The sequence below is a fragment of the Gasterosteus aculeatus genome, chromosome 1, assembly GCF_964276395.1.
Source record: "Gasterosteus aculeatus chromosome 1, fGasAcu3.hap1.1, whole genome shotgun sequence".
NCBI lineage: Eukaryota > Metazoa > Chordata > Actinopteri > Perciformes > Gasterosteidae > Gasterosteus > Gasterosteus aculeatus.
The window spans coordinates 19,081,956-19,107,013 of record NC_135688.1 but is presented as its reverse complement, the minus strand read 5'-3'; the positions used below and the strand labels follow the sequence as shown (position 1 = coordinate 19,107,013).

The 25,058-nt window shown below is 41.5% G+C and overlaps 2 protein-coding genes across 6 annotated transcripts; one reads left to right on the top strand and one right to left on the bottom strand.

Annotated features, from left to right (window-relative positions):
- Window positions 1-1,634: 1,634 nt before the first annotated feature.
- LOC120832817 (transmembrane protein 87A) lies at window positions 1,635-14,857 on the bottom strand. 2 transcript variants are annotated; one of them, XR_013466609.1, is made up of 21 exons: window positions 13,570-14,857; window positions 13,048-13,120; window positions 12,485-12,582; window positions 11,552-11,668; window positions 11,391-11,438; window positions 11,190-11,234; window positions 10,697-10,792; window positions 9,690-9,825; window positions 8,988-9,049; window positions 8,704-8,887; window positions 8,509-8,608; window positions 8,236-8,329; window positions 8,069-8,146; window positions 6,802-6,910; window positions 6,662-6,720; window positions 5,955-6,530; window positions 5,807-5,880; window positions 5,397-5,458; window positions 3,203-3,255; window positions 3,078-3,108; window positions 1,635-2,091 (listed from the first exon to the last, which is right to left on the bottom strand). XR_013466609.1 is itself a non-coding variant. In XM_040199474.2 (21 exons), exons 1-21 carry the CDS (start codon window positions 13,846-13,848, stop codon window positions 2,050-2,052), a joined length of 1,944 nt encoding a protein of 647 aa, XP_040055408.2. In that variant the 5' UTR covers window positions 13,849-14,857; the 3' UTR covers window positions 1,635-2,049. The 2 variants fall into 2 exon arrangements, 1 of the variants encoding a protein (XP_040055408.2); XM_040199474.2 differs by having other exon boundaries at window positions 5,955-6,058.
- A 1,664-nt stretch (window positions 14,858-16,521) lies between these two features.
- Window positions 16,522-24,984, top strand: capns1b (calpain, small subunit 1 b). Of its 4 annotated transcripts, none has more exons than XM_040201702.2 (11): window positions 16,522-17,485; window positions 18,514-18,572; window positions 18,737-18,773; window positions 19,282-19,374; window positions 21,589-21,646; window positions 21,799-21,863; window positions 22,076-22,144; window positions 22,256-22,334; window positions 22,455-22,571; window positions 22,983-23,041; window positions 24,607-24,984. In XM_040201702.2, exons 2-11 carry the CDS (start codon window positions 18,526-18,528, stop codon window positions 24,631-24,633), a joined length of 651 nt encoding a protein of 216 aa, XP_040057636.2. In that variant the 5' UTR covers window positions 16,522-17,485; window positions 18,514-18,525; the 3' UTR covers window positions 24,634-24,984. The 4 variants fall into 4 exon arrangements, with proteins under 4 accessions (XP_040057636.2, XP_040057803.2, XP_040057887.2 ...); XM_040201869.2 differs by having other exon boundaries at window positions 17,223-17,397; XM_040201953.2 differs by having other exon boundaries at window positions 17,479-17,848.
- Window positions 24,985-25,058: the final 74 nt, after the last annotated feature.

Below are 25,058 nucleotides of genomic sequence, written 5' to 3'. Positions count from 1 at the left end.
CACAGCGGCCAAGAGGTCTTTGTTCTTCCCTTTTTCATTGTTTTGGTCAAAGGAGTTTTCCAACATGGCAGACTGCAGGCATTCTTTCTCCTGCTTCCATTTCAAATGTTCACTCTCCAGCTGATCTTCAAGCGTTTTCTTCAGAGCAGCTGTGAGTTTTCTGTTGATCTTGTCTTGCGTCTGCAGCTTGTGAAGAGTTTCTCCCCGTGAGGAATTCATCTGTGTCTTGAGGGAGGTCGTTTGCTGACGGAAGGTTTCCAACAGACTATCGGTAACTTCCGTGTTCTTGATGGTCTCAACTTTCTCTTTTTCTAGCTGGCAGGTCAGGGAAGACTTCTCCTGCTGCCACTGATGATGTGCATTCTTCTGGTCCTGCTCAGACTTCTTCAGAGCAGCTGTGAGCTCTATGATAGCCTTCGTCTGTTTGGCCTGATTACGTTTGCAGTCCTTGTGCAGCTCCATCTCATTCTGCTTGGTCGTCACCTGCTGAGTGGGGACGTTCTCACCCAGTGCTAATTTCAGGGAAGCTGCCATCTTCTCTGTTTCCGCTCTCTGTTGCCTCATTCTGTCCATATGAAAAGCCTTGAAATCTTCCGTCATCTTTTTTAATGCAGCTTCTGACAACTTTGTCAGTTCCATGTGCTGCTTCTTTGTTTGAGCCCTCTCAATTTCCAGGTCATTTTTCAACTTCAGGTTAGTTTTAGCTGCTGTAAACGATTTCATTGCAGCACAGGTCTTAGCGTACGGGTCATTTTGAAGGGCCTCTTTGTCTACCTTCATCCTCTCAGATTGGAGTTGGTTCTCTGCTGCTTTCAGGGCCGCAGCCATCCTGTTTGCCTCCAGTTTCCAATTGGTGATCTGGATGTCATCGAAGTCCTGGAATCTCTCATTTATTGCGATTGCTGCCTCATCCTGGTTTTTGAGAGCTTCTGTCAATGTTGTCAATTGAATGCATAGCTCCTTTGTTTGAGTCCTCTCAATTTCCAGTTGACTTTCCAATTCAATGGACTCTTTTTCTCCCTTTATCTGCAACTGTACGGGCTGCATCTTGATAATGGATGTCGGTTTCTCAGCACCATCCAGAGAAGTTGGGATCTTGCTTCTGGCCTGTTTTAGCTGTGCTTTCAGGCTACACATCTCCTTGTGTACATCTCCATTCTTATGTTCTTGGAGAAGATCGAGGAACTGTTGCAATCTGTCCTCGTCGATCTGGAGAACTCTCCCCACAGATTTGGTTTGGGTGAGCTTTGCCCGGCTGTCCTTAAGCTCAACCCGTACTTGTTCCTCCAGTGAACGTAGGTAAAAGTTCATTGGAGGATCAACAACCTTGGAATTGACTTCCATTTTCTCTGGCATGGTGTCTTTTTGCTGCACGTTGGTCATTCTTTTTCTCAAGTGGTCTCTGAAACAAACGTATGTCTGATCTGAAGTCCTCTCTGAAAAAAATCGCCTTCTTTTTTTCATCTTTGCCATATTACTACTTACGCTCTGCGTATTACTATATAACTTTCTTCGTTGAATGTCCTACATTTGAATTGATGCAGCAAATCAGTCCTTTTTTGCTTTTGCAGAAATAACTACATTGGCAAAGCAAAAAACATTAAAGAAAATATAATCGTCAAATGCAGTCTGGATTAAATGATCCGAACGTAAACAGTTTTAATGGTTTAAATACAAATACACTGGAACCAAAGCTGGAAAAACAAACCCAAAACCCAAGAGAAAAAAAGCAGACAAACAACCCACTCTGTAGCAGAGATCCTTAACAGATTGAACATGTCAAAAGAAAAAAAATGCAAATATATATGTATACACATCTATAGAAATATAAACACGAACAGGCCATTAAAATAAAAGGAGAACTTTGTGCAGTTGTGATGGATTCTACTCCCAGCGTATGTATAATCAAGGCTTACAAAGCTCATAAAGTCACACACACAGAGAGCCACCACTCCTTTTCTGGGATCCACCCCGCACACCAACATCTGCATTAGTCATCCTTCTGTTCTACAAACACTCTCCCGTCCCGTCGTCATTCCTCTTCGGTTTTCACTCCATTTTGGACATCTCAAACTTTGTGGTCAAGGTTTCCTGCAACAGAAAACACAACATCACACTTAGTAATAATGATGGGCCTTATTAGTTTCTCCTGGGAGGCCTCCATAATGTTGCCCTCTGTTGTTCAAAAGAAAGGTCAAAGAAATAGTTTTGTCAAGAAAGAGGCTGGAAGAAGGAGGGGAAGACATTGTTCAGGCCACTGCTCGAAAATGGCATACCCATCGGTGTTTCCCCTTGGTTTACAACTTCAGGGGGCGCCCCCCTGTTATAATGGTGTGGGAAACACTGCCCAGGATATAAACAAAATGAAGATGCACCCAAAAAAAAGATTTTAAGTTTGCCTTAAATAAAAAGCACTTTTTAGCTTGATTTACCTTTTGGAATTATAATATTATGGTTATCCAATCAGTCTGCCAGATCATAGCACAATATGTTAACATTCTTTTTGCAAAATTTTAATAAAGTGAAGGACGCATTTTAAGAGATCAGACCAGAAAGAGACCAGAGACCAGATGTCTTTCCCCCACCTTCCCTAAACACCATAAAGGAAATACCCCATAGCGTCTATGGATTTTAATATCTCTTAGTGTAATTCAGCAGCTTACATAAGATTTTGAATCCAAGCACTTTGTTGATTGATGGATCATTTTAAAAAAAATATAAAGAACAGTTCAGCTTGGAGATAAAAAAGTAAATAATTTGGAAAATGGTAGGAAAAAAGGGTCAACGTAAAAAAAGGATGTTGAATATATTAAAGAGATTCAGCCGGATTTGTGTTTAATATCAAAAAAGGCTTTCCTAAATGTTCACCATCTTTCTGTTTTATCATTAATAGAAGCACCGCGAACGATCACACATGTGACGTAACACGGCAACAGCTACTCTCTGCATCGATAGTTTGCCACCTTCTGCTGCTGACAGAACGACGAATATTATAAACCACCAGTGTTAGCGTGTCTTTTTTGCAGACACGTCCAAATCTTGAGGACAGATTAAAAAAAAAATGCAAGACGACTTACCTCATCAGAGTCCAGCAGGGGGGGCAGGGCACTGTGGGACAGAAAGGGAAAGCAGAAGATTTGAATATTCATTTTTACGTTAAAATCAGTGTCAACATGTAGACATCTTGCTGATGAGGACTTACACATCCGCTATAGATGAAGGGACATTCTCTTCCACCCATTTCAGATCCTCATCCTGAAAAAAAAACAGTCAGCTGGCATTAGGAAGTCATAAGAAGAACGTATTGTTCTTGAAGCTAGAAACTTTGACTATCTCAGGTTAATGAAAATGATTCAACACTTTGGTAACTCGATCGTGTGGAATATTAATGTACGATGAGAATGAGCTGTTTAAAAGAGCCTGCTGAATCACTGAGGTGTACCTTGGCCTGTCGCAATATGCGATAAAATGACATATCGCACACTATCTGAAATTGAGTGCAATCATTTTTGGTGTTGCGATATTCATTTTACATATAAATGAACGTCACCAACATTTAAGTTGATGGTGCTGCCTCCGTCCGTTTTCCTTGTGAAAGCGGACACAGAGCGGACACCGTCAGGCGAAGAGAATCAGTGAACCCAACTAAGCTAAACTCTCACCCAAAACAACAGCCATCCGCCCGGTCTTTCAACCTGAACTACTGTCCGTTCCTCCGGACTGCTTGCTCGCCTCTTTGGGCGGGAGGAACGCCGTTCAGATTCTAATGTTTAACTATTCTGACAAATAAAATATTCTTTGTTCCTTGAAAATAGTTTACTATGCTGTTATAGTTATTATGTTATCGGTGGCATAAAAAGGTCTGAAAATTGCGCGCGCACACACACACACACACACACACACACACACACACACACACAGTTGTAAATACTGCGAGTTGTGTATCGCTCTATCTAGCGATGTGTGTTTTAGTATGACGTTTGAATGTCGTCATTATGTAATCAGTGGCATACAATGGTCTGAAAATTACAATAATATTGTTTATCACAACTAATGCAAGATATTGAACAACAAAAATGAGTTATCGTGACAGCCCTACCTGCAATGACAAAAATGGTATCATAGGAAGTCTTAATCCTCACAAAACCTTAAACCAACTTCTTGTACCAAAGCCCAATTGATACATCTCACTTCACAACAACTAAAAAGCAGAGGTGTCAAGATACGAAGTACAAATACTTGTACTGTACTTAAGTAGATGTTTTGGGTATCTTTACTTTACTGGAGTATTTATTTTTCAGACGACTTTTTACTTCTACTCCTTACATTTCCACCCAAATATCTGTACTTTCTACTCCTTACATTTTAAAAACAGCCTCGTTACTTCCGGCTTGTCGTAGTTCAAAAACACAAACACAAAAACCCCCATCTAGATAAATGTCGCTATGCGGACAGAGTGCATTTGATTGTGTTTAGATGAGAAGTATAAACATTTAGCATCCAGACACCCGATTGGTTTCCTCCGCGATGCGCCGGCAGATCGGAGCGACACCGGGTGGGAAAAGTGGTCGGTGGAAAGTTGGTATTTAGCGACACGGAGCCTCTTCCTCTTCCTCTTCCTCCTCCTCTTCACGCAGATTCCATGTAACGTTAAATGAGTATCTTCATGACCGTGGGTTTGTCCCAAATGTTTTATTGAGAGTCTGGCACAACTCAGCGACTTGCAAGTAGCGTATTAAATAAAGTGATGTGTGTCTTAATGCGGCTTGAGAAATGAACACAAAGGGATTCTGTATTTGCAGATGAAGCCTGAACATACTATTTGGCCAATGTTTTGATAACGGACCGCTGCCAGTTCAGTGTTTCCCATCATTATAAACAGGGGTGCCCCCTCCCATCCCGTAAAAACTCACCCCCCCCATGACGTAGTGAACCTGGGGGAGACACTGCAGTCTACCTGTGTGACTCGTGTCACTGGAAAATGGGTTGTGGTTTTATCTGTTTAAGTTAATTAGATACATTTGTTGTTTTGTTGTTGTGTCTCTGAGTATCTCCATGTTTCCACCATCCCAACGGCAGTTCACGTGATCTGCAGGCACCTTCTGATCACATTGTAACGGATTGACGTTTTGTGTGAGCGAGGTTACGCATTAAGAGTTTGTTCTTAATGGACTTTCTTACATTACTTTTTTACTTTAAGTAGTTTTGAAACCAGTACTTTTATACTTTTACTTAAGTAAAGAGCTTGAGTCGATACTTCAACTTCTACAAGAGTCTTTTTAAACCCTAGTACCTGTACTTCTACTTGAGTAATGAATGTGAATACTTTTGACACCTCTGCTAAAAAGGAAAATACTATTAAATTGAAAATGGCAGCTGCTGCTGATCTCACTCACCACCTTGATGGCCTGGGCCGTGCCGTTGGTCTCATTTTTCGTGCCCCTCATTTTCATCCCCTCTGGAGATGCACCAAAGTAAAAAACAAGATGAAGAAAAAAACAACACATGGATATAATCAACTCACATACAGAATTTTCCATGCCAATTTAGTTCAGACATCTAGTTAAAGACGTTTCATTCATAATTGAATTATAACTGGTTAACTCTTATCTGCTAAAAAATGAACTCATTTACATTTACATGGATGTTGAACATTTAATCTCAACTAACTAACAAAATAACTAAATCAACTATCAATCATCAATGCTACTGAGGTGAGACAAAAATAACACAGCAAAGTAATATATAAGGAGGCAACAGGTGAGGGAGGAAAGGTGGAAGGGTGAAGAGGAGGAAGGTTTCTAACCGAAAGCCTCGTTCATCGTGGGCTCCTTCTCCTCTTCCTCACTCTCTTCATCCAACAGAGGACTGAAGGCATACCTGTCAAACAAACAAAACACTAACTTAACTTTACAGTTCAAAGGAGAAAAGGTGTGAACAAAAATGGACGTTACCTCTGGTTATTGGCCGAGGGTCGCCAGAGGAACATGATGACCAATAGGATGATGGAGAACAGGAAGCGCCAGAAAGCGTCTTCTATCCACAGCTCCTTCCAGTCCTGTAGAGAGAGAGAGAACCTGTACTTCTCCACTGGCCTAAACATCTTCCTTAGAATCAATACAAATTGGACTTTAGAAAAATGATGACGGAAAGGTGTTGTAACACTCCTGAACTGTGCATGGATGGCAAAAGCATCTGATGGTGGAGATACACACTTTTGCATCCAAGCTTGGGTACTAATGGAAACAACAAGGGAACTGTTGGGTTAAGGGAAAAAATAGTTTATAAAACTATCATGAGAAATTCATAAAAATCACAGTGGACTTTGATAAATCACTGCGACTGAAGTCAAATTAGATCAACCCTGCAACATTGAATACTGCTAATTTTCTGCAGAAAAGTGTTTCTTCAATGAACTGTTGGCACAACGGCAAAATGTTGTTGGTTTTCCTACAATATTCGCATATTGCGTCGTGATAAATGTTTTATGGGATTTTTAGGCAACTAAAAGGTTTTGTACAACAAGAAACCTTCCTTGACAGGAAATAAAATGAGGGTGCAATAGATTCAGGAGAGAAGATAAAGGGCAGAATTGTGGATGAGGTCAGGACGTTACGGTTCATCATGACTTCATTTAGGCAGAGAGGGTTCATCTACTCACAGACAGACACTTAGACGTCCTGAAGGTCTTGGTGGACCAAAGGAAGAAGATGGCAGACACTGGAAAAAAACGAATACAAGCTTGAAAGACTTGAAGTGTGCGTTTCAAACATGGAAGACCAACAGAGTGCTTCTTCGTACTTATGACAGCGAAGATGAGCGTGTTGGTGAAGTGTCTGTAGAGGGAGAGCTTCACAACGTTCCTCCTCAGCTTTAGCAGCTTCATCGTCTGAGCCAGACTCACAAAGATGTGCGCACACAGTGAAGGAACATTGTCCACAGGTTTCAGAAACACTTCTACCACCCTGAACGACCGTCTCCTAATGAAAACAATTGAGGTCTAACCCTTGAATTTGCATGGGGGATGAGATAGCATAAGACCAACAGTTTCTAAAGTTTTACATGCATTCTAAGATTTTTTATTGTTATTTATAGAAACTGGAAATAGAAATACAGCCAAAGCTGTAACAAATTCTTCTATATTTTGGTTAATTACTTTGTATTAGTAGAGGGGATTTTGCAGGACACATAATATATATAAGCAGAGATGAAGCAGAAAAAGAGAGAAAGGCAAAGAGAGAGAGAGAGAGAGAGAGGTAGAAACCGTTTTACTAAAAGGGGAAGCTGCAGTCACAGATATCCACCAGCAGAGGGTGGAGTCGAGCACAGCCAGAGGAATAGCAGCCAGGAGGACTACGTCACCTTCAGCCTACGGGAAAAGTAAAAGATCAGAAGAAGAAACGGTGAAAAGAATAGCAGAGAAGAAGAGGGAGAGTACGGAGAGCAAGAAAGGGTGAATGCCTATTTAGAGGATGAGGAGGAAGATGAAGAGGTGTTGGGAAGCAAACAGAGGGAGTCAAAGGGAGAGATGGTGTAAAGGGTGGAGAACAGACATGCAGACACAGCGCACCACCCTCAGTAAACACACACGGCTCGTTGCGTGCAGCTCAAATGGCTGGACTGGGTGGAGGGCGTGAGGGAGGAGGGGGGTTGTGATAGTCGGATGCGGTGGTACCCACCCAACCAAAAACACCACAAGCAAACCAGAGAGGGTCCTGGACGCTGAATGCATTCCTACTCACGTAGGACACAAAGGGAAATCAATAGATGCAATGACTTGCTGCCTGATTTTGTTCATATATTTTAGGACAATGTTTGCAGAATTTGCCCATTCTACACTCCAGGAAGACTCATGGGCGTCCCTTTAAATGGATACACTACAATACACACTACAATAAGATGAGATTTAGATCAGATGAGAAAAACGGAATACTATGTTATCATCCCAACTTTTATCTGACCGTTTAGTTAGTATCATATATTGTTATTTCATATTAATACTATTATATAATTAAAAATGGAAGTGAATGAAGTGCTGCGGTGTTGGTTGGCACATGTGAAAGGATATCCACCAGACAACACAGGAGTCAATGAAGGCCAGCGATATGTCACACATTAACATACCGCTGGAGTGGTTGCCTCGATCCTGGGGGGACAGATAGTTAAGACACGTGGGGTGAGAGGGGATTGGGTGTTTGGGGAGACAGGGATGGGGGGGGGGGGGGGGGGGCTCACAGCGTTGATGCGTAGGATCCCCTCAATGCTGGAGAAGATCAGGTAGAGCAAACCGACTCCGACGACTCGGTGGAGTAAAGCCCCCAGTCTGGGTCTGGTGGGGGGAGGAGTGGGGGGGGGGGGGGGGGCGCACACACACACATATTCTATGAAAGTAAAGTCATTGTCTCATATAAAAATGAAAGTTAAAAAGGATTAGAGAGAAAAGTGTATACAAAATCTTTTAATCAAGTTATTAAAATGATTAAAATATTAGAAAACCTCCCAACTTACTTGACGATGCCGTACCCCAGACTGGCGATGATAACCAGAATCCTGGCCAGAGTCCTCTTCACCGCAGAGAGCACCTCAGCAAACGCCACGGCCCCCGGGACTGCAGGAGGACACAGGGTCAGCCTAAGGCCCCCCCCCCCTCAGCCAGTCACATAGACCCCTGTGTCTTCACCCCCCACCCCCGTCTTCACTCACCCGACAGGCCGTCGTAGCGGATGCTCTGGAACTCGGCGTAGTAGACGGCCTTCTCCAACATGCCCAGGAAGATGACTCCCCCGATCCAGAACTGGATCCTGAGCAGATCCCTCCAGTGGCGAGCCAGCAGAGCCAGCCACAGCACGGCCATCAGCACGTACACGATGCACATGGCCATGTAGAACTGGAGACAACATCATACATCACACCCATCCCACCAGGGCGGAGGTATCCCACATGGGCGAGGGGGGTTTACTCTGTCCCGCGTGCGTGTGTCTCCTTACCATCATCATGGGCCACTCAGCAGCTGATAAGTACTCATAAGGACCCGTCATGCGTATCTGCACTGCAAACACAAACAGAGGCCATCGGATCAACTGCTCTGTATTCAGACTCCAGACATGGGGACACCAGAGGGGAACAAGCGGCCTCATTCAGAGCCGACTCCCAATGGTCCGCTGTGTAAATAATACAGATTTGAATTTGGTCCGTTTGCTCTCGGTACTGTCTGCCCCTTTGCAGCACTGCTCTACAACATTAAAACACAAATCAACTGCACGGTGCACAAAATAGTTAGCAGCAACTGAATAGTTATTCAGTGGAATGAAATTTAAAAAATAATGAAAAGAAGTCACTCTTCAACCATTAATCTGTCCAACTTAACCAGTGACAGTGTGCAATGAGATGAGATTAACTATCATTTTAAATGTCAGAATCCAGCGGCAGACAGCAACATCACTAAAAACCTGCAGGACGATTGTGCAAACAAATCTATCATCTGGTATCAGGAACTATTTCCAAACAACATTATCAGCTTTCTAAATTGTAGTGACAGGAAATTACTAACGTTAATGGTTAACAGGAGCTACATTACACTGTTGGGTGGATTGGTGATGTGTGTGTGTGTGTGTGTGTGTGTGTGTGTGTGTGTGTGTGTGTGTGTGTGTGTGTGTGTGTGTGTGTGTGTGTGTGTGTGTGATACTGACATTGTAGAGTCCAGGGTGTGGGGGGGTTAACAGGTTCATGGGGTTTGCTCTTTTCTTTGATTCTCAGGATGAACATGTAGGGTCCGTCCTCCCAGGTTTTTGCCACCACATCCAAGGAAGAAGCAGCCGCAGGCACCTGAGCGAGACAGGCAATCCATCAATAACTCCATCGGCACAGTGAGCAACTGCTTATGCAGCATGCATTCAGGGGACATTTTTACCACACTTATAAAAAGACATACACTGCTGAAACACTGGCAGGGGGAAGATAAGAGTGCTGGAGTTTATTGACTTTAGCAAGTGGCAGTCTGAGGAGGGGTCCGGATACCATAGAGAACCCCACTGTACGGCTTTTTGACTCAATTGAACAAGGGCAAAAAATCAGAGCCTGAGAGCTGACATGTCTCAGTCTCTTATTTTTTGCCCCTCCCAAGTATTCCTCAATACAGCTTGATGTTATTTTAGGAAATTAAAGTCCATTTAGACTCAGTAGATCAAAATGCATCATATTAACTTTTCTTTGAGGCGGGTCTACCTTGTGATTGACAGGTCACTACCAGCTCTATACAGAGTTTTTCTGTATCAGTTTTTCTGTCACGTTCAGGCCAAATATGACCACATTATTGCAAACAACAACAACAACATGGCATCAGCAAATTAGCTTTAAAACATCCCGATGACTGTCTCCACTTCTTATTTACAGTTTATACTGCTGCTCAGACTAATGACTAATGTAAATGTTCTTTAACACAGTGAACGATTGTTAGAAGAAGACTGTACAATGGAGTTGAGGTTTTTGTGGTTACTTTGTGGTTTATTTGCAATAAATATGGGCATTATTATTATTAGATTACATTATTATTATTATTATTATTTATGGCTATTTAGTTTTTTGTTCTGTATAAAAGGAAATGCTGCTGTTCAAAAGCACCTTATTGTTACGTTTTTGCTCAAATGAAAGTGCACAATACACTACTTCTGAATTCATTATTGAGTTTTGCTGATACCCTGGCTCCTTTGGGGGTGGGTGAAGCTGCGCCTCCTTTGGGGGGGGGTGAAGCTGCGCCTCCTTTGGGGGAATCCCTTTTCTTCACTGCTGCAACCTGAGAGACGGAGATCGACAGAATGTTAATGAAGAGTGCGTTATAAATAGTAAATAAAATGTAATGTAAAAACATGGCAAATAAGAGACACTACAACATATTCTACTGCAGGGTGCAATCCAGTGAACGTTCTCTCTGGTATTGAGCGTTGGTGCACGTTCTCCTCTAGCTGTGCTCTCCTGAATCTCAGGTGCTTTTTCCTTTTCCTGCTCTGCTCTTCAAACTGCAGAAATCAGTAGATCAATGTTTACTGGAGCTCTGCTGTTGGTTCAGCTCCATGCTGGCTGATAACCTGTGCATGGCCTCATCAAGGAACCCACGGCATGTTCTCCTGTGGTGTAGCACTCTATTGTATTGACTGGCTGTACTGCGGGCGGACTTTGTTGGATGTGCACACCTTCGACTTCGTAGTGGCATCGCTCCTCTCAACTGCTGTATTTGGCTGATAAAAAGAAAAGGAGAAAAAACATTTAATGATAATAAACTGAACGATTGTTAAAAGATGACTGCACAAAGTTTTCCTTTAATCAATTAGACCGGACCGAGTACCGTTAACAGGGTTCATAGTTCATAGCCTGCTCGCGCTGAAACGTCTCACCTGCCTCAGCCGCATTTTCATCTCAAGATCGTCCGGTTCCAGGCCGAACTGTGAAACAAACGCAGCCACTTCAAAACGCCAGCAGCACACACACTCACTCAGGACGTCATCATGAATGATTGTGTGTTTGCAGTGTGAAGCGATGTGCGAGTGTGTGTCACCTCGAGGTTCATGGCTGGCTTGCAGGTGATGGCAGGATATTGATGATCAACATGATATCCACTTCCTCCTACTTGATCGACCCCCGTCGAGCTGAAGTAATCTGCTGCGCGCGTCGCCTGGAGGCCATCAAACCGTGAGACACGACGGAGACGGCAGGCTGCAGCGATCAGTAGCCAAACGTCTTTTTAAGCCGTAGCCACACAATTGTTTAAAAAGACTGTGTGTCAAATGACTGACTGAGTCGTTGTACAGTGAGCCACTTTAGGGTAACTCACATTATCCATGTGATGGGAGATGGACCCAAAGCTGTCATCAATGCCATCAATGAGGACAAAGTCAATAAAGCCGATTTCAACTGATCATGCAAATTAAAAACGATACATGTCCTATTATTCTATGGGACATGATTATGATTATGGATTATGCATTGATTAATACTGCATTGAACTTGGGTTGCAACCAATTATTATCTCTCTCTACTTTGCTCATTATTAAGTATGGTTTGATCTTTAAAATGCTAAAAAAGGGGGATTTTTAGGTGAAATCCTCCGAGATAACGCAACCTGGCTTTTATTGCTTTTCGCTATAAGTTTGAAAGTAATGTTTTCAATAGTTGACATATTGTCTGTACTGTAACTTTCAGGATGACTTGAGTATATTCTGTGAAAATATCAGCTTGATAAGTAACAAACATTAGCTTAACAAATACATCAAGATTAAAATGTCTTTTTTGGCCCCTGGAAATACAAAATAAAACATTTTACAAATATAATACCTTAAACAACTTAATGTGTCCTAGGTTCTTATTTGTGGGTATGCTGTTTAAATGTATACCGGTGTTACTACGGCACCTAAAAACAGACTAAAACCAGTCAGAAGAGAGAGAACAAACAGAAGTGAAGAACAGACAAGAAGAACAGAGCGACTCTCACGTCCAGGCTGAAGACTTCATTGTAGCAGTGCGAGCTCCTCAGATACCAGGAAACGTCGAGCTCGACAGGTGGTGACCCGTTGCAGGTCTCTGACACCACTAAAAACAAGAAGGGGGGGACGGGGACGGGGACAATCTAGTTACATTACATGACATTTAGCTGACGATTTTATCCAAAGAGACTTATAATAAGTGCATTTCAACCATAAGGGTACAAACTGTCAGGATCTCCGAACCCAGGAGAACAAGAAACAAGAAAGTGCAATTTCATCAAATAAGCCGATTTACAACTTGCTATAGATAAGAACCACTACAAGTACAATTTAAGTGCTACAATTGCAACAAAATTGCAACTGCAAAAAAAACTGTGGTTGTTGCTGCAGATGCAACTCAGTATAACTACAGTAAACCTCTGACAGATTTTCAGCATGCTGGAGATACGTGCTGTGTCCTCGACTTCACTCCAGGGTTCGCCGCCATTCTTTGTGCTAAGCAATGCGAAACACACCGATCGCAGGCACGATAAAAAGAAGCGTGAGCTGGACGGAGAACGCATGCACTTACCCTTGAGATAAATGGAGCTGCTGTTGAACAGAGTTTTAGTGTAGAAGAAGTAGTTCTGGTTCTTCAGAGTTTCCTGGAACAAACAAACAAAACACCTGATCAGACTTAGTGGGTGTATATAATGTATTATTGATTTCAAATATTGATTCAAATGGCAATTAGTTCTTTTGTTTCATTCATCCATAAGATGAAAAAAGCAGGAACCAGATAATGTTTAAATTATGCCAAAAGCAATTGATCAATCATCTAGTTAAATAGTTTAAAATGAATTATCACAAATTAATAAATTCCCATGAATCCACTAACACTAGTATCATAATGCACATTCAGGGGTGGCAGAAATAAATGAAAATAATAAATGTAACATGTGACTTGTAACAACACCACCTGAACCAAATACTCAATCACCTTTTTAACTCTCTCCATATCTCTCCATCCTGTTTAACTAGTTAGCAGCTAAGCTAACCTGCTCTGCTTCTACATCACCAACAACACCGACCACACAGCGAACAGGAGACTCACGCTGTCGATGTTCAGGGTCCACGTCCCCCGTTCGGACACGGCACCGACAGTCCCGACCAGCACCAGCAGCAGCACCGAGGACCAAAGAGCTGGTCCGGCGGAGGTCGACATTTGTGACCCAGGATAGAAAAGGAAAAAGAAACAGTTAAAACCAACGCGACGACTCACAACAAGCTCGACATTTCCTGGTTCCGGGTGACGTTGGCAACGAGCAATGATGCCTTCAGGGGTCGCCGGAAGTTTGAATGCAATTTTTTTCAATATGTTGTTGTTATGCATTTCAAAAATAAAACGATTATCTGTATTATTCCCACAGATGAACGCGGTGTTCTAGTTTCTAGCACAATAAAACAGCTAGCGTTAATATGATCAATTTTTTATTTTCGTTCGGTAGTAATTTCTTTAGCTTGAAAGAATTAACCGAATGTGGACGAACGCCCTGGTGTTGACATACATTGTTGTAGTGCCCCATAGTGGCCACCGGGGGGCAGCATCAACGCCGATTTGATCTCAATACGAGAAAACATATTTTAACAACTTTTTACAATTGGTGACAGCGCTTCTGGGGACCTTTGACACGTTTTGTTTTTGTCTCCTGTTGCGCTGTCCCGTCTGCTGCTGTAATCCTGCCAATGTCTCAGCTGTGGAACTAATAAAGGTCTCTCTCATTGTGACCACTTCAAAGCAATGAACATGATTACTATTAATATGTATGTTATTATATCAAAATGATTCAATTCATTTTTTTAATCTGTTTGTTTTGATTTAAGAGATATGAATAACCAGACAAATGGGAAGTCAACACGACTGTCAGAAGGTAGTTATCCAGCCGCCACAGCTCTGGACATGGAGGAATCTCTACCAGTTCTTTCTCTCTTCACATCAGAACGAGCACCTCTGCTGAGTGGGGCCTTAAAAGGCGTGGGTAAAGGTTTCTGCTGGTCGGTTCGGTCATGCCTGATATCCCATAATATCCTGGTCTGGGTAAAGCGGTGCCCGTCCTTCAAGGTGAAGCACATCGTATCCAGGTGGAGGACAACACACCTGATCATCTACTCATCAGAGTCAGAGAAACTGCAACAGATTTAGAATCATCACTCATTTTCACTTCCAACACTTGTGTTGTTTTTAAAGTTATAAAACAGATACAAATGTACAGTGATGACTCGATGTAGAGAACAGCAGCATCATCGTATCAAAAGGCTTTGTGAGTACTCGGAGCAGCGAGTAACGTGATAAAGGAAGCTGCATTTCAATACAGCCGAAGGGACATTTCTGCCTTCTGTTGACCACGTGGGAGATTTTGTAGTGTGTGTTTAGGATGAACGTTCAAGTTTCCTTACTTACATTTATGGCAGAAACTCATTGACCCTTTGACCTTTGTGTCTTCATATTGATCTTTTGCATGCGTGGCATTTCAAAATATAATTGATGTTGTAAAGATAGTTTGTGTATAACTTTTGGTTCATTGATTGAGGAACGTTTTTCTCTGGCTGTTAGTGTGATGAAGATAAGGACTGACCCTAAGAGACAAAATAAAATGAATATGCATTTTTCACTATTCATGAGAAGATGCAGTTCAATTCGTTTTATTTTGTATAGCCCAAAATCACAATTAACCAATTTGCCTCAGAGGGCTTTACAGTCTGTAAACATGCAACATCCTATGGTCCTAACATGGGGAAAAAAGGGAAGAAACCTTAGACGTCAGAGGACAATGGATTTCATGTGTACAGAATGAACAACATGAACAGTAGTGTCTAGTATTTTTTAACAGTTCAGGGTCTTTGCATTAAACAGTAGTCATGAACAGATTTCCTTCGGTTCACGAGTACTACAGCACACAGGAATGCTGGTGCCAGTTAGGCGGATCATTTAGTAAGTGGTCCATAGACTTGATATCGATACTGTCTGGGTGGAACGGACCAACCGTTTCCTTGGGGACTTTGACAAAGGAAACCTCATCCATGAACTTCCCAAATACAGGCGGTTAGTTAAATGCTTCACCAGAGAGAAGAACACTCTGGACCACTGCTACTCAGCCCAACCCTAAACAGGGCCTATCACAGCATCCCTCGTGCTGCACTGGGACACTCTGACCAGGCTTTAATCCATCTGATTCCTGCATACAGGGAGAAATTAAAACTCTGTAAGCCGAAAATCAAAGCAGGGGACCAGTGAGGCTAAGGCAGATCTACAGGCGTGTCTGGACTGTACGGACTGGGATGTTTAGAAGTGAGGACTTGATTAAAGAGTCCAAACACAGGTCAGAGACGCCAAACGGCTCCAACACCAGTTCTCTGCTAACAACTGCCAGTGGAAAATGTTCTAGGTAGGGAAAACGTCTGCTCTCCTCCTGCTCGTCCGGCTTCCTTCCTTCCTTCCTTGGTCTCAATCAGGTGGCCTAAACACCTTCACCGTGGTGAGTCATGAGGCCTTCTGGGAGCTCTGGTTTCTTCCTTGGCAGCCATATTGTAGAGTGGCTGCTGATCCTTAAAGGGGAAGTAGCACCCATCTACCACCTGGCCCAGTGTGAGGTCACAATATATATGTAACAAATGTTGGACATTGTGTTATAATATTTACTGTATATCAGTTGTCAGTTTTCTCGTCCACTTGAATGGCGATAAAATCCGTGCTCTTCTCCAGAATGTCATCCGCCTGGCGATACCTTGACCAAAACGTGCAAACTTAGGGCAAAACCAATGTTGCCTCAGGCTGAGTCTATTTAAGGACGCTGATTGGCCAAATTGTATGTCACTTTTTTTTTTACTCAACAATTGGCTAAAGTGATTGTCAGATCCGCCCTCAAATATTAATTGAAACATTCCATATTTGGAAAACACAAATATTGAAATTTTCAAAAATGTAATATTAGCTTTTTTTCTTTTTTTGGCGGCCTAAGGAGGGGCAACGCCCACTATTGGCCAGCCGCTACTGGACAAAGCCCCCACTCCATGAACGACCTCCGCCTGGCTAACGAACTGACTGATATCTACTGCGGCTTCGAAAGATAAAGAAAATCCTCAGTTATTAATTTCGGGTTCATTATCCTATCTGTGTGCATGTTTTAATACGTATATAGGTGTAACCGATTAATGTGTGTTTTACACAATCAGAGTGAGGACAGACTAAATCATCTCCGTAGATCTCCGTAGATGGATTTGATATAATCGGAGTCACTCCCATTTGTTGCTACTGAAGACAAAAACCTGTTTAAAAAACGTTCATAACTTTCATGTTTAAAGAGTCCTAAAACAACAAGGGCGTTGTTGTTCTTATCAAACTAACAAGAGGAAGTATTGCACTTATGTCTTCATAACAGTTAGCCATTATTTTAATTTTTTTACAAAAATACAGGACTTCCAACAACTTGATTTCATGTTTTTCATGAAAAAATATCTAACGCAAGATCTATTGTCCCCCGAGAAAGATTTGTATACTGAAGTTAAAACAAAGTGGGAAATGGAGCAAACGTATAGAGTGCAAATAAAACAGTAAAATCATAAGTAAGCTTCGTCTCGAGACAGACATGCCTCTCCTTCATGAGCCAACACCGTCATAGCAGCTTGTAATTCCTCTGTGTCTGAGTTTACCCCAGTTATTGTTTTCTCTCTGGGTTCTTTTTTTGTTGTTGTTTGAATGTCCGATTCTGTGGACATTAGGACCTGGCGGCCGATTCTCCCTGTGTGTGTGTGCGTGTGTTTGTGGGCGTGTAGGGTGGGGGTTGGCCGGGTTGGTGATGCATTGAAAAAGAACTTGGATCTTTTCGCTCAGCTGGTTTGTCTGCCTGTGGAAGTGGGATCGCCCTCATCTCTCTCTCTGCCGGTCAGCCTCTCTCTCTCTCTCAGTGTGTGTCCTCCCTCTCTCTCAGTGTGTGTCCTCTCGCTCCCTCTTAGCGGAACCCTCAGTCGCAGTAAGTAATGACATGCCTTTCCCTTCACGTTTTAGTCGCATATTTAGTTTAAATACAGACTCGATGTATTCTGGAGGAACAGCGAGTTGTGTTTGCTGGTTTCAGGAAGCGTTTCTTCTGCTTTGTGTGTGCGTGTGAGTCCTGTGCTGAAACTTGACACCGTACAGGTCATGTGAAGATACAAGCTTTGCATATTGTTTGATCCTGTCTCCAGTGTTGGAAAAGTATATTAAAAATGAACCACGCAGTGGAACAAATGAGCTAGCTGTACTTTACTTGACTTAAGGAGCGTCAGTGAAGGCCACTTCAACGAATTCAGCTGTTGACACAGCAACGTGTAGTAAAGCAGCTGAGTCACAGGGCGTAAGTTACTTCATTATACCGAAAAAGTAAACGTATTTATTATGCATAGCGCATATACTGTTTATGCATCAGTACAATGATTTGTACTGATGCATAAACAGTAATAGAGATATGACGCGTTTAATAACTATATATTAACGCTCCAGGAATTTGTTTGGTAACTGAAAAAAGCAATGGCAACTATTTTGATGATTGTTGAAGGAATAACCTTAGTTATTCAATGTAATTTTCTGAATGAATTGATAACGAACTAAATACACTGTTGGGTAATGAAGTGTATAACAATATATCATATTGTATGGTTCTATTTTATATTTTGATATGCAAAATCAAATGCAAATTGATCAGTAACCGTGAAAGTAAAACATTTCTCTGCTCTGAAACGTGAAGAAGCAGAAGCTTAAAGAAGTACCGGAGGGCATCAGGACATTCCTTATATTTATATTTATCATGTAAGTTAGTCAGCCTCGCAGTAAACAACAAATCAACAAGACAACTATTCTTCTGATATAACTGACCCGTGACCCCATTCATTAACACAACTGCCATTGGCTGATGTCATGTTATTTTCCTTTTTATAGTTTATATGTGTTTACATCTTGTTGCGTGAATAACTTTGTCCCTGATTTTATTCCTAACCTTTTCTTTATGTCGCTCTTTTTCAGACACACGGCAAAATGTTTTTTGCACGGAATTTAGTCAAAGGCATCATCGATGTTGTGAGGTGAGCAAACAAAATTTTTTTTTTCTAGCTGACTGTTTCCATATTGCTTTCAGTCTTTGTGCTAAGCTAGGCTAACCCTGTAACTGTCTGTGTACTGGTTGCACTGACTGGTCTTGTCACAGCTGCTCTCTGACTCCTCTCCTCTCTTTTTTTTGCTCTGTCAGCAACATCGACCCGGCTCAGTTTCAGTCCTCAGACCCTGTAAGTGTCACACCTCATGAAGCAGCAGAAGCTCCACCCGATTCTCACAAATCCTCCTCAAACACAAATGCTAATTTACTATTATTTAATACTCATTTGAATATTGGAACATCTGGAATAAAGTTCACAAACTGGTGATGATGATCATTATTATCATTTCCACCCAGAGATTCAAATGATTTGTCCACAGTTGTAATCTGATATCGGTATTGTAGTTATGAATAAATGTTCCAAGTATTCTTTGGTAAAGTCAAATGTCTGAAAGCTGTTTTTAAAGAATGTTGGCAGTATCTGATGACATTTTTTCTAAGATTCTAAAATCAGATGGAAATCTGATAGTGTCCTCATAGAAAAACACCTCTTAACTGTGAAACTCTGTATAGATTCAGGAGGTTTAATTCCACCTTCACTTCTCCCAGTGGAAGAGCAAACAAACACTCATTCCTCTGCCTAACACTAGCTCTTTGTGTGTGTGTGTGTGTGTGTGTGTGTGTGTGTGTGTTCGCAGCCTCCTCCTCGCAGACCTCTGAACTTTGCCGAATCTCATGAAAATGACGAGGAGAAACAATTCCGGAGAGTTTTCCAACAGCTGGCCGGAGAGGTGAGCCCTTTGTAATCAAGTTCCCCCCCTCTTCCCCCCGCCCTCCCTTTGCCAGCTCTATGGTGGCTTAGAAAATGACAGGAACACGCAAATGTTTTACCAAATATTGTCGACCTCTAAGCAAAAGTCAGGTATATTAATGACACTTTCATGCTCATTTTGAAAATGGTACTGATAACCTCCTTCAATCAAACATCCCTTTATTGGAAATTTCTGCATAACTGGTCCCTAAAGTTGAATAATGGTCGTGAAGATGCTCTACTTCATCAGCAGATGGTAATGAAGTTGTTTTTCTTGGACAGTGTGTAGGATTTGAAACAACGCTCGTGATCGTAAACGTGTGTGCAGACTTTACATTTCATCGTAGTGACTTGCGACACCTCCGCCTGTCTCTCATACGTTTCGCTGCGCCCTGTTTCAGGAGTTTCTGGTTTTCTTTGAGCCAAAGCCTTTGTTGCCATTTCAGTACCCAAGTCAAAGGTTTTAGCTACTCGGCAGGTTTAGTGAAGACTCGTGTGTGTCGGTGACACAGTTCTCCCTCCTCTCACCTGATCCTTCGTCCTCTCACCACACCTACCTGCCTGCTGCATTCCAAACTCCACCCTGCTGCTGCCCTCCTCGCTCTCTTTTACTCACTTTATCTTGTTCATCAACATCCAAAACCGGTCTGTTTCACACCTGTTTTTTGTGCACATTGCAAACTGTCTGTAATGTTGTGTTGAATTATATTTTTTTTACTGAACTTCATCCCGAAAAACATTATACAGAACACAAAAGGGCGCCAATAACAAAAGAAAGTTATTTTCTACTGAACCCTTTTCAACTAATTGTAAAAATTGAGCATATCGCAATGACGATAGAAACAAGAAGCGTCAATAAAGCCTGAATCCTTTTTAAACAATTAACTACTTACCAAGGAAATCGGACAGGTTTTATTTCCTTTCGGTTTGTACGGCCTAAACAGAGCATTCATATCAACAGAGATGACATGAGATGACTTTGACGTTAGTCAGGGATGGAGGAACCTTTTCAGGAAGCCTTATAATGCCGCATTAACAACAAATTGGATTTTCAGCCTTGTGAAATCAAATCAGAGAGATGAGAACAAGGAATTTATACTTCTGTAAATATAATTAGTCAATTAAAACACACAATTTGATGACCTCAGTGCTGGTTTATCCTGATGCAAATCTTTCGTGGGTCACTTTTTGTGTATTTGAATAGTACAATAATAAATAATACAGTCCCCTCTTTGGTTCAGAGCGGCATATTGGGACAATGAGGGAGGAGGCAGAGCGACGCTCATGACCAAATGTGAACATATCAGCTGGACATCAGAACAGAGATAAACAGAGACTTCATTCACTGTGTCCTCGGCTCCAGGAAGTGTTGGAAAGAGAGCTCTTTCTCTGCATTCCTGCCATTGTCTGGCAGGGTGGAACCCGAGCCTGAGGGGCGTGCGCGTGTGTGTTCATATAATGTGTGTCTGAGGTTTTTTCTGACTCATCAGAGGCATTTGTGCACCAGTTAGACCAGAACTCCGCCCAGTGTCAGTGGGCAAATCCTTCTAAAGCAACAGCAGCTATAAGGCGGATGATGAAGAGGGTGAAGAGGATTGTAGTAAAGTATCTGTATGAAGTGAACAGGCCGCTGTGACGGCTCAGCTGTTACCTTGAATTCCTGAAGAAAGAAAGCATAAGTGAACGAGTGTTAACAACGAAACAATTCCAAAACAGCTGTTTACTAGCTCCCACACAACTTGGGCAGGATATTCAGCTACTCAGTTAAATCTTTCACCCTGGTTTTATTCCCTATAGTAAATTATTTCCGATCATGTAAAAACAAATGCATCCAAATGAATCTGTACAGTTTCACCACACAGATAAGTATTTTAGGAATGAGTTGAGACATTCCTTGACCAACGAGGGACAGCATGGCGTTGCCTCACCGTATTTGGAAACAAGGGGAATATTTAAGCGTTGTTTTGAGGCGTTTTGCTTTTTTTCAGCAGTGAGTCAGAAGCTGGAAAAATATCAAAGGAAATAAAAGGAAACAGCTTGAGTTTGGTTTGAGTCACACTCAGATCTGCTGTGACTCACTTAGTTTGTGGGGTTTCCTCTTTGGAAACCCAAGCACGAACACCCTGTTTCTAAAGTGTGTGTGTGTGTGTGTGTGTGTGTGTGTGTGTGTGTGTGTGTGTGTGTGTTTCAACAGGACATGGAGGTGAGCCCCGTTGAGCTGATGAACATCCTCAACAAAGTGCTTGGCAAGCGTGAGTCTCCTTGTCGGTTTCTTACTGCATTCTTCTAACTGGCAATTCTAATTGTTTTACCTTCTGAGACGTTGGGTTCTCTCCAGTGTTCCTTGCTGACCATTTTAATTTGAAGATTGACTCTGTGAATGTTTGTCTGTAAATGTGTTCAGATGGAGGCCTGAAGACGGACGGTTTCAGCATCGAGTCCTGCAGGAGCATGGTCGCTGTCATGGACGTATCCTTGTAGTACCAGTAGTGGCACTTAGCAATACCACTTTCTGTAGAAGGAGCAATAACAGCAGTACTTGCAGCAGTTGTTGCAGCAGTAGCAACAGTAGTAGCAGCACTAGTAGCAGTAGAAGTAGCGGAAGTAATTGTATCTTTAGTTGGGTTTGCAGAGCTATGTCCTAACTAGAAGGTAAAGACCTTTGACCCGCCTCCCTTCAGAGTGACAGCACGGGTAAACTGGGCTTCCACGAATTCAAATACATGTGGAACAACATCAAGAAATGGCAGGTCTGTTTGTATTCTTCTTTTACTCTTTTTTATTTTTTTTATTTTTTAGAGCTGAAGCAGTTTGTGTGGTTCCACCGAGTTGATTATGTGTTTGTTGTTTACCGTCTTCAGGCTGTCTATTTAAAGTACGATGCAGATAGTTCCGGTACAATATCCGCTGATGAACTTCCAAAGGCCTTCAATGCTGCAGGTGAGAAAATGTGTGTGTTTGTTTTTGTGCGTGTGCGTGTGTGTGTGTGTATTTGTTTAAAGAACCAGGAATCAGTGTGAACCAAGTGTACGGTTTACACAACTAACTGTGTGTTTGCAGGTTTCCCTCTTAATGACCAGCTGTACAAGCTGATTATCCGTCGCTATAGCGATGAGCACGGCAGCATGGACTTTGACAACTTCATTGGTTGCCTGGTGCGACTCGACGCCATGTGCAGTGAGTTTTTTTTTTATACACATTTCTTTACAAAATGAACCACAAATACTGTATGTCTTTTCAATAAAAATAATTTAATAAAAGATTCTGACAGTTTGTTTCAAGTTGGGAGCATTTCACACCTCCTACCTTGATCAATGGGCCTGAATGTTTAAATAAAATGTCCAAAGAAAGGAAAATAGTTTTTTCCTGCTTTTTCTTCGGATAATAAATATAATTGATCCTTCCTTATAATATGGATTTTATAAAATGCTATGTATTATTTCAACATAAATTAAATGATAGGAATTAAATCGGTCGACTGCTGACTCTTTATTTTAGGTTTTTCAATTTTAATTAAAGATGAATAAGTCTTAATTAGGCTAATCAGCTATTGTAGTTGATAAATGTGTGTGTGTGTGTGTTGTGCAGGAGCCTTTAAGACCTTGGATAAGGAAAACAAGGGCACCATCGACCTGGACATCAAGGAGGTAATAAACTCTTCAAACTTCACTACTTTTCTTTTAATCAATTATTATAAATCAAGATTTACTTTAACCATCCCAAGGGAAATGTTAGTGCACCAGTCGTGGTACAAAGGGTGCATCTCAAATCTCAATTTGATTAAATTATGATCAAATGTACTATTGTAATTATCATAATAATCCCTTCATAACAACAACAAGACAGCATAACCCTCTGCATCGTTGTGGTGTAGTAGAGTAAACATTATCTATGAGATACTGTCAGGTATTCAAATATAAGCAATGGTTTTATTTAGGATGACCACACAGATATTATGAGAAGTGCAATAATCAATCTAATCATAATTTGTGTTTAGGGTTTTCTAAGCACTTTGTAGTGCAGCAGCTGTACAACATCTTTCTTTGGGATAATTGTCTTTATTCATATCTGATTCTTTCTGATAGACAACGTGTACTATTAACTTTACCACAGAGAGCACTGAGCTCAACCATCTACCTTCTGACCGATGTTCACTTCTGGCATGTTTTAGGAGAATATCAACTGTCAAAAAAAAAAAAGACCATTTTTCTTTTTCAAACTCCCAAAATGTCTGTGACTGTTAAAGGGAACAATCTGATTGTTTCAACGTTAATATTATGTTAATATATGTCGTCTTCTGTTATCTGGATTATGGAGGCCGGCCAGTAAGAATAACTTTTAGTGAGACTCGAATAGAAAATAGACCTGAAAGTATAAAAGTAAGATTAGATTTTTTGTGGAAATGACCAGAACTAAATATAAGCAGTACTTCAGATGCCTTTACTCTGGTACTCCACCACATCTCAGAGGGGAATATTGTACCTTGATACATTGTACTACTTGTATAAAATATACAATGTACTTATATACAATTGTACTACTTCAATATTTTTGCTAAAAAGGACGAAGTGCACGGTAGCTGTGACTAGGGGTGTGAACGTTAGATACTGATGGGAGTTCCATACATGGTGCAGTGTTAATGGGAGAATCATCACATGTAGTGCTATAAGTGGAATATAGTACAATCTATTTAGCAGTGATCTGAATATACGTACACTAGTGTTGAGAAAATCCTCCTGACTTCAGCTAAATAAACTCTTTAAAAAATGTCTTGGATCAGATTGAAAATGCATCAGATATATGTGGTTCTTACAGGACAGCGCTACTACAAACACACATGTGATGAGCTTATAGAATATGATGTATTGTTGTAGATTAAACGAGCCCGGAGTGTATACAGGAATTAAAAGACGTGAAAAGCAACTTGCACACTAATGGAGTCACTGGTATTAATCCAGAAACTTCATATATAATTGTAAGACATGGAATATTCTATTGCTCAATGTATCATTTTACTGAAGACGTACTTTCCTTGCAGTGGAGTATGTTTACAGTGTGGAATTAGTACTTTCACTGGAGTAAAGGAGCAACATACTGGAACACTGGAAATGCTACTTGTTGCCCATTGAGTGATAAACCTCTGGGGATCAAATCATATTGGACGTTGCAGAGCTACTTTGGCACTAACACTTTGTCTCTTTCTGTCTCTCAGTGGCTTCAGCTGACGATGTACTCGTGAAGCGTTGGAGGGAAGCTCCTTCAACAAAACCCTCTTCTCTTCCTTCATCTCATCCCTCCCTTCCTCCCTCTCATTACACTCATGTGTGTGTGAAAACCCCTTCGTTATCATGGTAACGGGACCAAAATGTCAGAGTTAAACAGAAGTAGAAAAATCCCACTTGGACCAAAGTGCAAGCGACCAAAGCAGAGCTGATGCTGCTGATGCTGCTGACGCACCATCACGCTGCCGCCAGGCGGTGGTGCCACACCACCCCCATCTTCCGGATATCTATATTCAGATTTTAATGTAAAAGTTTTAGATGGTCTTGATTTTTTTATCATGAAACAAATAAATTGACACAACTGACAATTCCGTGTTTTTACAGTTAGTTTGTGAGTCTGACTACTTGGTCTGGATTTTTATGCTTTTGTTGTGTGTGTTTT